The sequence below is a fragment of the Rhinoraja longicauda genome, chromosome 2 (assembly GCF_053455715.1).
Source record: "Rhinoraja longicauda isolate Sanriku21f chromosome 2, sRhiLon1.1, whole genome shotgun sequence".
NCBI lineage: Eukaryota > Metazoa > Chordata > Chondrichthyes > Rajiformes > Arhynchobatidae > Rhinoraja > Rhinoraja longicauda.
The window spans coordinates 67,109,616-67,126,230 of record NC_135954.1 but is presented as its reverse complement, the minus strand read 5'-3'; the positions used below and the strand labels follow the sequence as shown (position 1 = coordinate 67,126,230).

The following is a 16,615-nucleotide window of genomic DNA, read 5'->3' as shown; positions in this document are numbered from 1 at the left end:
ACCTCATGACGTGACCAAATGTAAAATAACATGTTCCTACCTAGCTGGATTCTGAAATATTGTTTTTAAAAAACAATTCCTTGTGCAATCTAAATTGTTCTAACACGATTCCCATGCCAGATTCTTTAGTCCAATCAATGTGCAGATTAATATCTCCCTTGATAATTGGAGGTGCCTCGTATATAATTGATATTTCCCTGCTTGTGCTCTGAGCTACTGTGAGCCAATGATTTAAAGGTCTATGGACTGCTTTTTGTTACTTCCACTCAAACCAATCGCACCTCACAATCCACAATTAATCTTCTTTGCCACTCAACACTGCACAGATACCTTCCTCCATGATACCCCATTTAATTTCTCTTTTGGATTGCGTGCCTCTGATAAATGAAATCAAACTCATGCCATCAACTAGTGACAAATGTTGCATGCGTACAATAGAGCCTTGAGCTTGATAACTTTTTTCATTTTTTAAATTAAATTCCTGCTACACGTTTTCCTTTATTCTTCTTGCTGGGAGACTTTCATCCCTTTGCTAACCTGTGCCACTTTTCATTTTCTTGGTTTATCATGTGGCACAGGCTGGAAATCTTAGTAGCTGTAACTACTGTGGATACCCTTGTCATGCTATATTTTTCTTCCAGCCAATAAAGTAAGTTAGTCATATGAAACATTTTAATATCTGGAAGTTGGGCTCACATTTTTATAAAATCTTTTAGTTATTGCACTTGTCACTTTCGAATGACTTTTCTGTCAAGTGGTGAATTGATAACATTCAAATAAGATTGAGCTTTGACTGTATGTTCGTTGCAGTTCCTTTAAATTTTCCAAATTTTCATTTGCAAATGTATTTTAGAAACTGACCAAGCGTTTATTTGATTTTTGAAATATGCCACGATTATATGAATTTGTACGGCAATTAAGGTACTTGGCTATGAGTGGTCTGTTGGTTATGAGTTGTATCTGCACCGTTCTATGTGAATTTTATTTCCTTTCGTGCTTTCAAGCGTAACTTCATTTCTACTTCTTGAGGAAACATTTTTGTTGAACAACTTAGCTCTGGGGTGGTTGATTCTTACCTTATTGGGTTCAATTGTGCAGTGAGCCACAATTGCACAGCTTGCCAAATTCACCCAATTATTTATTAATCTGTTTTCTATTATTAAGGTGGTAACTATGGCGATGGCGCTGGATATGGTGGAGGATTCGGCAACCAGGGTGGTGGCTATGATGGAGGTGGAAATTATGGTGGTGAGTACTCTACTACTGCTGTTGAGAAAATATATTTGGTCCCTGAAGGATGGCATACAATGTAGTTGCTGTGTTAATTACTACTGCTTTGCATGTGTGGTAACTTTGTACAGAATTGGAGTAATGGACAAATTGCTTTTGAACAGATCTGTTGAATAATGTCAACAGTTTCCAAAATTGTTTTCCTCTTAAGGGTCGGAGGGTATTCAGAAATTGTAGATAGAAAAGCACCATCCCAAACAAATTCAGAACTAAACAATTGTTCCAGGTTCAGCCTTTCCTGACAACTGTTTTGAGGTTGTTTTAAAATATACATGTGAATATGTTGAAGTGAAGTTAATTCAAGGCAGGAATATGAATTGATCTGAGAAAACTGAGGCGACCATTTCTGTGCACCAAGTTCTTCCTGAGAAGAACTGCACACTAGTGCTGCCAGTAGAGCTTCTCCTTTACAGCTCCAGCAACATGTGTTTGACCTGGACATGGCACTGTCTATGTGGAATTTGCATATTTCCCCTGAAACAGTTTCTTCCCACATCCTAAAGATATGCAGGTTGGTAGTTTAATTGTTCCCTGTAAATTGCCCCGTGTTTAGATCAGTGGTAAAATAATTAGTATAAATTGATGCTTAAAGGTCATGACAATAAAAGTGGGAGTAGGCCATCTGGCTCCTCAAGCTTGCCATGGCTCAGGATCTCTTCTGTGTCAGTTTCGCAGTCCGCAATTCCCCGATCTTTGCAAAAATTATTTAATGCCTCCAATGATCTAGCTTTAATGCCCTGGGTAGAGAATTCCTGGAACTTACCGCCTTCACTGGGAGTTTGTTTACCTCCATTTAAATGATCACCCTCTTGTAACTTTGTTCTTTGTTCTAGACTTTCATCAGTGCAGATATCTTAAGGTCTTGCAAGTTTTAATAAGACCACCCCCTCATTCTATAAACTTCAAATAAAACTGTTCTAATTTTAGTTCTTTATGGCTGCATTGGCAGATGGAGTTCCAACAAGTGTGAGAAGTCAAATAACGGGTAGGATCTGTGCAGTAAATGATATGGTGTTAAGGAATGTTGAACATCTTGCAGTTCGAGTCATTGACCCCTGAAAGGGGCAACACTTGCAGATAGTGTGGTGAAGGTATATGACATGCTTGCCGTCATAGGTCAGGGCACAAATATTAGACGCAGAGATGTTGTTTTGCAACTGTAAAAAAACTGTTGGAGTATTGTGTGCAGTTCTGATCGCCATGCTATTGGAAGAATTATTGCATTGGAGAAACTGCAGAGACAATTCACCAGGATGTTCGCTTGGACTGTATGACTTAAGTTATGGGAAGAGATCAGATAAGCTGGTTTTGCTTTCCCTCAAGGGAAAGAGACTAAGGGGATGACTTGATGGAGGTGTGTAAGTTATAAGAGGTACTGATGGTCTGTTTTTCCACCAGTTGGTTTCTCAAACATTTAAGGAGAGAGGAACCAATTGTAAAGGGGATTTCAAGGGATAATTTTTATACAGATGACATCTGGAAATCTCTGCCAGAGGTGATGGTGGAATCAGATACAATCCCCATGCTTAATTGGCAATACACCTTATTTAGACAAGGTAGGCAAGCAAATGTGGTTAGTGCAGACGAGCAAAAAAATTAGCATGCATGTAGTGGGTGGAAGAGTGTTTTTCTGCTGTACATCTAACTGATCTAACAGCTCTCACATTAGCTTAATGAATCTCTTCTAGACTGTCTCAGATGCTAGTATTTACTTAAATAACAGCCAAATCTACATAGTACTCCAGTTGTTGCCTTGCCGTGCAATTGTAAAAAACGACTTAATTCTAAATTTAATCTTGCAATGAAGGTAGTGTGACGTTTGTCTTTCCTTGCTGTGTAGTTTCGTAAGCAAAAGAATACCTAGGTCCCTCTTTTAACTCATTTGCGGTGACTATTGATAATACTTTTAATTGTCCTAAAATGCATTAAATTCCATTTGCAATATTTACACCCATTCATTCCATCAATGTCATGAATCTATGTTCTCATTAAATACACACCTCTGCTTATTTTTGTGTCATCAGCAAGCTTGATTAACTTATGTTAGGTCCTCATCGATAGTAAATAACTGAGCCGAGAACTGATCCTTCTGGCATTCCCTAAGTCGTATCCTATCGGCTTTTTTCCCCCAAAAAAGAGTGAAGCAATTCAACAGGTTAGGCAGCATCTCTGGAGAACATGAATAAGTTACATTTGGGTCGGGACCACCTTCGTAGTGGTTTTGGGGTGCAGAGTGACAGCTGGAAGAGAGGGGCAGACCAAAGCCTGGCAGGTGATAAAGGTGAGGGGGATGTTTGATAGGCAGATGGTGCAAGAGGCCAAAGGTGGAAAGATGGAAGGTGCAAGACAGGAATTTGAGAGTTGTAAATTGTGAGGCTAGAGGAAGGAATGTAAGTAAAAGGAGGGGGAGTGAGGTGTTGTTCCTCCTGTTTGCATGTGACCAGTGGAGGCAGCCCAGGACAGAAAAACCATTATGTGAAGTGTTTGGCGAAAAGGTTGCCAGGTCTTTTCATCTCTGGCCATTGTCCATCATTTGCCTATCAAAAATCTCCCTTCCCTATATCAACTTATTACTTGCCAGGCTTTGTCCTGCCCCTCTGCCAGTTTTCTCTCCTTCCAACCCCCCCACTACAAGCAGTCTGAAGAAGGTTCCCGACCCAAAACATGGCATATCCCATGTTCTCCAGATGTTCTCAGGTCTGACCACCTGAGTTTTACTCCAGCATTTTGTTTTGTAAACCAGCATCTGCAATTCCTTGTATCAGTATTGTGTTGCACAAATGTCCTGTATTTTTGCTGCCTTGCAGAATTTATTATTTCTGTATAAATAGTGTATTTGTGTAGTCTGTTGTGATACTGTTGAAAATAAGTTTTTTTCACTGTCCCGGCAACTTTCAGTAGTTGTGCATCTGACAGTGAACTAGACTTGACTTTGCATACTTGTTCTGACTGTCTTGTATGCGATTGTCAGGCTTCATTAACGTGAGCTTTTTGTGCATCAGCCTTGTATTACAGCTTATCAAATGCCTTCAGGAAATCCAAATCTATGCATCTACAGGTTCCCTTCTATTGACTGTGCTTGTTGTATCCTCAAAAGAACTACTGCAAATTGGACAAACATACCATTCCTTTCATAAAACCACATTAACTTGGTTTGATTGCATTGTGCTTCTCTTCGTGACTTGCTATTTATTAAATTTATGGAATCTGGCGTTTTGCCAACTGAAGTAAAAGTAACTCGCCTATAATTTCCTTTTTGTCTCCCTTCGCTTCTTAAACAAGGGAAACAGATTTGGTTTTCTAATCTACTTTCTTCGATCTTCGTGAATTTATAAAAACTTCAATCAATGACGTAGGCCATTGGGGCCCTGACAACTTGTCTTGCCTTTGGCCTCTTTTTTTATTTTTTAACAACTCCCTCTTCATGATGGAGATTATTACAAGTTTTCCCATTCTTCTTGAGGCAGGTCTGTATGGTATACCTTTTGGCATATTTGCAGCATCATGAAAACTGGTACAAACTATTGCTTTAAATTATCTGCCAATTTTTTATTCCCATTAATAATTCTGCACTCTCATCCCCCCGGGCACCCAAACTTAACTTGGGTACACCTGTTTTGTATATCCATAGAAGCTCTTGTTCATTTTTGATATTAATTGCCCTTTTCTTATTGATATTCTCCCTCTTATTAGATTGCATTCGCACACCAAAATAGCAACTTTGTTAATCATTGTTTTGGGGCAGTTGCTTTGTACTGTATTTCCAACCATAATGGAATAGTGTTTTTCAGTTTTGTAACTGTTGGGAGTAAGGGTAGATAGAACAGTTGAATCTGCAACATATTCTTGAGGAATAGATAATTTTGTTTCTTTAAGGGCAAATTTATACATTTTTTAAATCTGGAATTAATCATTGTCACGCTTGGTGATTAGAAAATATGAGAAATGTTGAACTTGGATTTTGATTTTGCTGATAAGTATTTGCAGTGTTGGTGAACATATTTTGGGAGAATTTGCTGGGTAAATGGAAAGGTTTGTGGTTGTGATTTTACAAAGTACATTGAAATCCTTTCACAATAATAGCAAAGGACAATAAAGGAAATGAAAAGGCTTGAACAAAATACTCGTAGTAATCTGCCTTTTTTTTAAACCTTAGGAAATTTTGGTGGTGGTGGTAACTACAATGATTTTGGAAATTACAATCATCAGAATTCTAATTTTGGACCAATGAAAGGTGGAAACTTTGGAGGTAGAAATATGGGTGGACCATATGGAGGTAATTTTTTTTTGTTACTATATGGTAGAAAGTTGGGCAGTTCATAGAAGTAAATTAAGTTTTGTTCCCTCTCTTGACTGGGATGAAAAGTATTCTTGGAAATTAGAACCTTCATGATTTTGTTTGCTTTAAATGCCTTGGTGGATTGGTTTGATTTTTTTCTCCGCCAGTATCATGTGGTGCCATGCCCAGGAATCACTTGAATTTAGCATATTTGAAGGTTTTGCCCAAATTTATTTTGTGGAGTATTACATTTTATGTTAGTGAGGTTGCCTCCATTATCTTTTCTGCACTCTTAAGCTATAATTTAAAATTAAATTGTTGATTCATCTGTATTGTATTTCCCCCTCTTACACTTATTTCATGATGCTGGCAAAACAGTATTGCTAATTAGTGATAGATGCTGTAGACATTGAAAAAGAATCAGGCTGGTGAGACGATCCTGTCCTCATCCTTCACCTATTGTCTAAATGGAATCACTGGACACCTTGTCAGCATGGAATTCCAGTTGTTAACCCCTCGTGGAATCTGCTGCTGTGGCAAGTTCAAGACCCATTCAATTTTCTTTAGCACAAATGTGTAGGCTGACTCCAGTGAGGCTGTTGTTGCAGGTTGTCAAGAATACTATCTATCAGATGAGATACTATCTAATCGCTCCTATCCGTTGCATTGGGAATGCACAGAATCTCATAAAGGTCATATGTGCTTATCATTTGAGAGTTTGCTGTCCACAAGTTGATTTTTCACTGACTATTCAGAGATTCTTTGTACTGTAAGTCTGTTGGATGTTCCATGTATGAAATGTTTTCTTTCATTCTGCCCTCCAGCTGGCCTAGTGGCATCCTGTCAGTGATCTGATTTGGTGAAAACTTAATTTTACACGGGTGATGTTTACCTGTTAGATATATTTTGTTCAATATAGAGGAAATAAACTGCAAGAGGTTAATTAGGACTTTTAAATTTATTTGCATCTGTGTTGGCCCAATCAAGTGTTAAATGTTAATTGCTAAAGATTATGTTACATTGATCAGTTATTGAAAAGCAATGTAATTCATTTGCACTAATCATTCCATGGATATCATTATCATTTCAGAACTTACTGAGTAAAAACTCGCAGTAAAACCATAACAATTTGTCTTTGTTTCTTTGTAACAATAAAGCAACAATTGGAATGCCCAGCCTGAATATCTGCAATATGCATCATGCCTAGAAATTTTGTTGAAGATTAACTATAAACTTGAAGTTTCAATTGGACATTTTCTTTGTGCCTTTTAAGTATTAATTTTTTGAAATTAATTAGAACCACAATCCAACCTTAAATGAAACTATTTTTGGAAATTGACCAGCAAAAAAGGAGCATTCTTTGAGAAATCAACCAATGAATAAATTCCAACATCATCAGAAAAGTTTGAATGTTAATTGCAATGGGTCCCTTTTCAAATGCTGCATAATTAAAAATAAATTAAACCTTTGTTTAGGATAATTGACATTTTTTCTCAGATTTATTCACTGCTTATTTTTTTTAATTATGAATTTGATTAGAAGTGAGAGTCCCTCTTATGTCCCTATTACATCACTGGATGTAATTTACTGACGAAAATAATGCATTGCATTAAAAATCACTTGTCTATTAAATATGAGTGTATGGCTTAGAGTGCTCACTCTTCATTTTTTAAAACTATTTGAATGAATAAAGCTTTTGTCTCAGGAATAAGTAGCAGATTCTTGTACTTCGATTATTTTTTCTCTATTTCTCAAAAGAGAAATCCGACTCCTCGCTATCATATCATATATCTACAGCCGGAAACAGGCCTTTTCGGCCCTCCAAGTCCGTGCCGCCCAGTGATCCCCGCACATTAACACTATCCTACACCCACTAGGGACAATTTTTACATTTACCCAGCCAATTAACCTACATACCTGTACGTCTTTGGAGTGTGGGAGGAAACCGAAGATCTCGGAGAAAACCCACGCAGGTCACGGGGAGAACGTACAAACTCCTTACAGTGCAGCACCCGTAGTCAGGATCGAACCTGTGTCTCCGGCGCTGCATTCGCTGTAAAGCAGCAACTCTACCGCTGCGCTACCGTGCTATCCCTTTTGACAGTTGCTTTGGTGTCTTTAATTGGAGGGGAGCATTACTAGAATTAGATCTTATAATTGTCAGCTATTTAAACTCCTTGATGTAGTGAAGCAGTTCTTCACTCAAATAAATAATAATTATTTCATCCATATTTTATCTTGGTAGTTCTACTTTGTACCATTTTCATCTTGAGTATTAGTCTGAATTTTTGCCTACAAACATTTTATTTTCACACTGCATTTTTTTGTAAATGGTCTTTGAAGTACAGAATGGCTTTTGATGTTTAAACCTCGTTTGGCACTCAGCTTAGCTTAACTTGCTTAAAATATCACGGAATTTTTCGTTCTTGTGGTAGTTTAGAACTATATTCTTGAGAAATGAATAACCAATTTAAATTTAGTTTCAGTTTATACCCGTCAGAACATAATACAGGACAGAAACAGGCTCTTCAGTCCACAGTGTCCATCCCGAACATGATGTGCAGTTAAACTTTTCTCCTCTGCCTGTGCGTAATCTGTATCCCTCCATTCTCTGTGTGCCTATCCAAAGGTTTCTTAAACTATCATATCTGCTGCCAGGCACCCGCCCGCCGTTCTGTGTTTTAAAAAAATCTTGTCCCGCGCATATCCTGTAAACTTTGCCCTACTTGTGTTAATGCTATGCCCCTTTGTCTTTGACATGTCGGGGAGGGGGTGGTTGGAGGTTCCGCCTGTCTACCCTATCTGTGTTTATTTTGTTTCTGTCGTGTCTCTTAGCTGCCGGTGTTACAGAGAAAACAATCCAAGTTTGTCCGAACTCTCCTTGTAGCTAGTACCATCTAATCCAGGCAGCATTCTGGTAAACATCTTTGGCACTCTCTCCCCATCCTCCTTGTAATGGAGTGACAACTGCACACAGTATTCCAGATGTGGCCTCGTCAATGTCTTATGGAGCTGCATCATGGTTTTCTGACTCTTGTACTCAATGCACTGTCATTGAAGACAAACATACCATTTGCCTCCTTTATCACTGTGTCTACTTGTGTTAGGAGCTATGGTCTCGGACCTCAAGATCCCTCTGTATATTATTGCTGTTAAAGGTCTTGCCATCAACTAATACTTTACCCTTAGATTCAATTTTCACAAAGTGCAACATGTCAGACTTGCTCGGATTAAACTCCATCTGCCATTTATCCTGCCTTTTCTGTCACTGATCTATATACCTCTTTATACTTTGGCAAGCTTCCTCGCAAATGCTGGTGACCAGACTATCTATGTTTACGTCCAAGTCATTTATGCATATCACAAAAAACCAGCACAGATCCCTGCAGAACTTCACTTAAACAAAACAATGACTGAATAATTGGAATTCATTCAAAAATATTATTTGACAGTGAGATGAGTCCAGTCCTTTATTCAATCGTGGTTTGGTTTGTATTCAAAAGATGGACTTTAATGTCTTGGTTTTGCAAACAGGGGTAGTATTGCTTGTTTGCTGAATCTGTATCTTTGGGCGAAGCTCCACTATAAATATGAAGTACTGGAAACGGGAAGTCTGGCTGCATCTATGGAAAGACGTGGTTCATTTTTCGTATTGAAACCTCTTCCATCAGATTGGTACAAGGTTACTTAAGGAAATTAAACTTAAATCTTACTAATTTAAATTACTGCGGTGTATTCAAAGGAAACTGACAGTCTTTAAGATGAGAGGAATTGGAGGATGTTATGCTTTCCTGCAAGAGCAGAAGATTGCATGGCATTTGAAAATGTATAGTGATCAACATTCCAAGTATTTTTCCCTTGGTCAATTCTTGAATTCTGACATAACGAGGTCCAAGGGAAAAATTAACAGGATTTGTGGTAATATTGCTCATTGTTTTCCATGCAAACTGATTGAATTTTATGATCATTTTAAAAAAAATGTAATTCCAGGAAACTATGGAGGAGGAGGATATGGTGGTCGTAACAGATACTAATTCAATAACCCGTTCCAAGGGTAAGTATGTGATCCATTCTTATTACTGAACATTTTAGTGTAAATAGTACCAGTAGCAAATATTTCAGTTACTTTTAACACTGTTAGATTTGTTAAATATAGATTTCAAGTAATTAAAAAAGATACACCATGTATTTGTTCCAGTTAGATATGTGCAACTATTCATAATTGTAGCTGGTTGCATGGGGAAAAATAATGTAGCGACAAATTGTTTTAATTAACTTTATGGAAACATAACATTTGGCATAACACTCTTGAAGGGCTTTGTGCCATTTCAATGTTAAATAGAGAGTAACATTGGATTTTTATGATTAACTGCTGCTTACTGTTTACCTCTATTTTATTGTAACAGGCATCACTTTATAAATAGGGGAGGATGAGAGCCCAGAGTTTACAGGACAGCTGCAGGTTATTCTCTCAGCAAAATTTTAAGGAAAAATTTATCTCAGCGGAACATAAAAAGGCAGTGAGATGACGGAAGACTCCAGAGCACAGGCAGAGAAAACCATTTTGTCAATGCTTGGGATTGTTTAATTGAGCGTACTCTTGATGTGGAGAAAGGACTGTAAAGATGCCTTGGAGACAGATTTCTAGCTTTTTTATATTTTCTTTGCTGTAGTGTCTTTGTAGTGTTCTACACAAGTTCTAATGTGGGGTTGTTAATGAGTTTGAGGGGATTTTAAGAACATTTAAATATTCTTAGATGCACTGAGAATTTTGAGAGCTATGAACCAGGATCATGGAGTTATAATATTCAGCCTTTCTATGTTAAATATCTGCAGTGTGTAGAGTTTGGAAAATGTTGTATGTCCACAATAACTTTAATAAAATCCCCAAAAAAAGAAAAAGGGGGTGTGTAATTGTTTTCTTAGATAGATATTTTATGGGTGGGTAAATGTTAAGCTCTTGACACAGCCAGAGAAATGCAAGGACTGCTAAGCAGGCAAAAGGCGCAGAGATGAATCGTCATTTCCTCAGATTTTTTTTAACTGCTAGAACTGAGAATGGTTTCTGCGAGAAGGAGAGATCCTTAGATCGGATAGATACTGCAGCTACTTCATCGGCCAGGAAAGGCAAGATCCGACATTAAACAGCAAGTGGTTTATACTTCCAAGAATACAGGTCTAGCACAAGAAGTCTGGACAAAGAAGCCTAATTTCAGCCAGCACTCTTATCACAGTGAGCGATATTCACGGATCAAAAGCTATAACTACAGTAAATTTAAAGACGAGGTCAACGAAAACAGATGTCTTATAGAGCAGAATAGAGCTAAGCATCAGTTAAACTTCACCATGTAGGTAAGATATTATTTAATTGTCTTATTTTACAGAAGTGAAGAGGTCAATGCTTAGCTCATAGCAAACTACCAGATAACTTTTGAATTTGCTATGAAATATAGTACAATGTTGTGGGAATTTCTTTACACCAAATTCTCTTTGTGCCCGATCATGCGCAAAACGAACGGTTGCTTTGTGCCTGACTAATAACCTTTTCTATGCCATTTAAGGTTTTAGTATCACAAAATGGGTGTTGATGTCCACTGGATCTTAGAGCTGCCAGACTTGATTCCACATGTGATCAGAATCATCCTCAGCCAGCATCTGACTATGTCAACTGGTCTGAGCTGCACTGAAATCACAGTGGTGAGGGCAGTGATCTTGGCTATAAGCCACATGATGAGTTTTGTTCTCTGCTGAAGTAGGTAAGTGTATGGAACTGAACAGTATGTTAACATTGATTTTAAAATACCTGAGCTTTGCATCTGGCAAATTTTCAGATAGATTTTGTCCCCGGATCTATCTAAATGTGTTTGTTTTTGGTGAAGTGTACATTTAATAATGTTAGGATTAGCTTTTAATCTTTTGTCTTTTATTAAAATGCAATTCATGGGTTATGTTTGAGGATGGGACATTTTGCTAGCTTGTCATCACTATTGGGTTTTTGTGTTCCCTGTGAGCATCAAATGGTTATGCAGGAACACATTTTCTGTGTAACGTTATATCAGATTTTGCCAGAATTCATGGTTAGCTGGATATTTCATTTTGCTAGAAGTAGATGATGTGGCATGTATATTTTTTTGAAATGATGGACATTCTGAGCTGACAAATGACTTTCTCTTGTGAGTCCTTTATCTTGCAACAGAATATATTTAATGAGTGATATTGAAAGTTTATTTACTTGAAAGCAAATGTTCTATAACACAGGCTATGCTTATTGTGTGCTATTGACCAACACGGAAACCAAGTAGATAAACATCTTCAGATATTTGGTTCATTCGCAACATTGGATGCTTTCAGAAATAGCAACATGGATATATTTGATGGTAACCAGATGTAAAATGTGTTACGGTTAGTGGGAATGGATAGATTTATCAGTTTTTCGTGCTGCACGTTTCATTCTCTTGTGAATGATAATCAAAATGTTAGCACACCCTACTCGGCTGAAATTTGAAGAGCTTTCGCTCTGTATCTTATTTGTTAGTTGATGGCCTTGTTATGATATTTCCAGAAAAATATGGGGGGAAAGGAAGCTTGATCATTGCAACTCAACTGGTTAGACTACATTTGTTTTCCTTGGAGAGAAAGTTGAAGAGAAATTTTAATAAGATACATAATTATGGGGTGTGGATCGAAACTGATCTCCCAAGCAGGGGATTGTTATATCAATAGAATTGTACGTGTAGATTAAGATTATTAGGAAAAAACTTTTTTGCCTCAACAGTGGTTGAAATCTGGAACACATGATGAGGCTAGTTAGCGGATGCAGATACTGTTGACAGTTTAGTATTTAGATGACCACTTGAAGTGCCAAGGCACGGAGAATGCTTCAAGCTGAATACTGGAAAATGGGATTAGTATAGAGTCAAAGGGACTGTTTCCAAGCTGTCTAATTATACATTTTTAAACCACGGAAAAATAACTTAAAACTTCTGCAATTAAATTTAATACTGCCTAAGAAAGTTTCAGGAATTGTTTTTGGTTTTTTTTAAGTTAAAATGTGATATTTGAAAAGAAATAGGATTGGATTTGAAAATTTGGCAAAATGTGTTGGGCTGCAATGCCAGAATAGATCTTTTCTCTATTAGCTTTTGTTGTTCAGTAGTGGTGCAATAGGTTTACTGAGTAGTAATGGTTACTCAAACAGCATGTGCCAATTGGGGTGTTCATTTGGGAACGAATCTAGTCTGAGGATAATTTTTAATCAGAAATCCCATGAGTGATGCTCGTTGAATCTTGTATGTGAATCGTTTGAAGAGGAGTTATTTTAATTTATTAGTTTTTGATTTGTTTATTTTCATCATTATTTCTGTGGATATGGAACTTACATTTGGATTGTTTCTTTCTACCTTTGCAGGATCTGATACGGAACTCAGTGGATCATGAACATTTTTGGCAAGGAAGCTGAGTTGTGTGAATTAATAACTTTGCATTCAGTGACTGGCTTTAAAGATGGTTTTCACCTGTCTAATTTGATTAATTTCTCATACGGCAGGCCTGCCATCCTTGGAACCACTCTGAATTTTTAAACCAGAGTCCAAAATTGTGCACAATATGTCAAGTACAATCTCACAAAAGTCGTGTATGATTGTAGTAAAACATCTTTACTCCATTTTTGAAATGCTGCTGTGTAAAAGCCATCAGCTTTTCTGATTGCTTAAGCATCTGCATGTTGGCTTTAAGTGAGTTTACAGGAATACATTGAACCCTTTGAGCATCAATATTACCCAGTCTATTTATATTTTATATTACCTACTTTTCTATTACGTGCTCAAAAGGAGCTGCCTTATCTTGGTAATGGTAGTTTTTGCCAAACGAGACTCGATATTCTCCTAGACGTCATCTCCCAATTCTCAATTCCATCTAATTTTGTATTCATCCACAAACTTGAAAATAGGTTTAAACATTGCTAAATTGTTGATGGATTATAACTGGCAATCAAGCACCAGTGTACTTCACCCACTTCACTGCCAGCCAATCTGAGAGCTGTTTGTTACTTTTCTCATTTCTGTCTGATGCAATTAATTAGTACTTAATTGTCTGAGAGATACTCTTGCCATTGTTCCAAAAGTACATCAGATGTAGCCCAAAAACTTAAGATGTAGATGCAAATTTTGTGACCTAACGTGTTTGATTTTTTAAATTAGAAAACTGAAACCTTTGTGTTCATATCCATGTTTAGTTCTGTCCTCTACAGCTGGTAAATGGCACAGTGGTATTGGAGCAAATGTGGAAAGATTAATGGTGAATAAGAGCCATGGAAGATTATGCTTCCAGTACTGGTGAGATTGTTGCATAAGTTCTGGATGAACAATGAAGAGTTGATGTTAATAGAGCTTTCGTGCATTCAAAAAATCTGGATTTTAAGGCCATTTTACTCTACCAATTAGAATAAAGGAATGGAGCTGTGAGAGCCAGAAATGTCTGTACTTGGTTGGTATATGATTAGAATACATGGCAATGGTCAAATTAGCTTACAACTTTTTACTTGTGTAAAATATATAATTCAATTCAACAATATAGTTTTTAAAAAAGTCATAAACTGCAATATTTAAAATATACATTGCTTCATTGGACAAAGTATAAAATACTAATCCAGTGGTGCCACAAGAAACGGAGAAAGCTTTGTGTACTTTGCAAGAGTGTCTTGTATTAGGTTTTTATCACAAAGATTTTGTAGTGCAAAGTAGATCTGCAAGGATATTGCCAGGGCTGGAGAACCACAAACATAGTTTTGAGGAGAAGCTGGGTATATTTGAAGTGTTTCTTTTGGAGAAAACTGAAAGCGAATCTAATTAGCATGTATTGAATTGAGATGCAAAAATTGAGTAATAGGCGGGTAACGATGGAGCATGCATTTAAATTAATTAATAGAACGATTAATTAGAGAATCAAAGAATGCTTCACTCAAGTTGTCAAGACCTTGTAACTTAAAGGTGGCGGAGGAAGAAATGCCAGGTGTAAGCTCTTGCTGCATAACACTGGATGTTATGACTTAACAGCTGAGAATTAGTAAACCTTTGTTTAGCATGGAAATGGGCCAAATGGTCACTGCTCTGACACAGTGTGTCATCAATATGTTTGAAAGTGGCAGTGCAATAGGCTTGCGTCATATCGATTAGTCACAACCTCATGTTCTGATTTCCGTAAGTAGTTTAGAAGAGAGTGCTTTTAATGTTCGTGGGCTGAGGGGAAGATTTGGTCTAGTATAAATAATTGCCAAGGAGATTTGAATGTCAAGAGTAAGGTCACGTGATGTTGGAAGTTAGAGGTGACCATGATTGTGAGAAATGGTATCCCTTTGGGAATTCAAGGGAGAACAGGGGGGGATTGAACCTTGTGATCTTAAAAGATTGTCTTTTATGCCTGTGGGGTTTTGAAGACTCCTGAACAATTCCATTTATTCTGGTAACATAGGATTGCTTTTTACAATAGATGGCATCTACAGTGTCAATATTGTTACTATTATGCTGAAAGCTTCACCTATGCTATAACAGTGTACTTGTGTATCCAATTAACTAGTCGTTTTCCAGTCTTAATTCAATAGATCTAAGATTGCACCACAGCAACCAGTGATCTTAACCAGAAATAAAAACAATTCTGGGAGTTGGAACTATTGACGTTTTTTTTAATGGGAGTTGCATGTAATATAAAATTAACATTTCAATTATCTTTAAACAATTTTACTCAAATTTTCCTTTTTAAAAATTCCCTTTGTATTCTAAATATTTAAACCCACTTGATTATAACTGTTATAATCTTGATTATTTTTTATCTAGGTCTGGCATGACATACATTCAGAGAGATGATAATCCTAGTATATACTGAGGAATATAAACAAGATGGGGCCCTGTCATTGAATTGTATGTGAATTCCAGTGGCAGTGCAGCAACAGATCTGATGCATGTCACTCAGTAAATCCTGGAATTGCTGCACGTGCAGCATCATTCTGGAACTTCTCTCTGAGAACTGAATGCCAAGTTTCCTTGGGAATCATGAGCCCCAGCCAGCACAATTCGACCCATTAAAAGGCTGACTTGAAATTCAGTAGCGACTTAAAGCATGCATCTAAATACAGAAGATAAAATATGTAATTCACAAATTGGTTAGCTTGCAAATATTGGCAGATAGCTTGAACAACCATAAAGCTGCTCATGTTAAATCAAAGTAGAACAAAAAAATCCACGATTAAAATGTTCTCTGGATTTGTCAGAATCATGATTTAATGCAAATGTTTGTATCGTATTAAACTTTCAATTTTTCCAAAGATGGTACAGGTCCAACACTGATTTTCAGACACTCCTTATTCCAGTGCCTTTCCGTGTTATCCATTTTTCCAGTCCAACAAGTCTTGTTGGGGGGGTTGTTGGGACTTTCAAAGTCTGCCTTGGATTATGGCAAATTAGATCTGCTGTGGAAGTCAACCATGGGAATGGATCTGCTGGCTCAGGCCAGACCGGTTACAGAGCCCCGGCTGCAGGTGGCAAATTCGACCCTCGAATTGACCGTGGAAGTCCCAATGAGGTTAAAATTGGCCACCTCATCCGGCCTAGGCGCCACATTTTCAGGGGGGCTTCCGGGAGGGATATCAAGTGCGCTCTCGTAATTTTGTCCAGATTAAAGGAGATGCCGGACTACCAGTTGCCGGAAAATGGGTGGTGGAGTTGTATATCGATGGTAGCCGCAAACAAAGCACTTGTATGCACTTCCCATGTTAAGTTTGAGATGAATTCTGTAAAACAAAATGCCATTCAACACTGAATAATTCAGCCAGTTTTATTTAAGGGTACAATGTGGCGTGTCGAAAAGCCTGAAATAAAGGCGAGGAGCCAGGTATTTCGGGAGGGATTTATTTTGTGTCTCTTGATCAGTCGAGTCTACCTGAGAGAGAGCGCGCCTAAACTCCCGCCCTTTATCCTCGTAGCTAAGGGCACTGGTCCATTCCCGTGCCTAGGGGGTTCGGTAGTGGTATGGCCCGACCCTTGGGAGCCGCCA

At 37.6% G+C, this 16,615-nt stretch overlaps 1 protein-coding gene across 11 annotated transcripts in view; it reads left to right on the top strand.

The window, feature by feature from the left end:
• LOC144605264 (heterogeneous nuclear ribonucleoproteins A2/B1-like) overlaps positions 1–16,323 on the top strand; it is a 28,768-nt gene extending 12,445 nt beyond the window's left edge. For 2 of the 11 annotated variants that reach the window (XM_078420361.1, XM_078420418.1), the window contains exons 8-11: positions 1,165–1,248; positions 5,447–5,566; positions 9,560–11,325; positions 12,978–16,322. In XM_078420361.1, coding sequence (XP_078276487.1) covers positions 1,165–1,248; positions 5,447–5,566; positions 9,560–9,603 — 248 coding nt within the window. In that variant the 3' untranslated portion in view covers positions 9,604–11,325; positions 12,978–16,322. Of the gene's footprint in view, positions 1–1,164; positions 1,249–5,446; positions 5,567–9,559; positions 11,326–12,977 lie in introns of all 11 variants that reach the window. The other 9 variants (XM_078420376.1, XM_078420394.1, XM_078420385.1 and 6 more) reach the window with 9 other exon arrangements.
• The last annotated feature ends 292 nt before the right edge of the window (positions 16,324–16,615 follow it).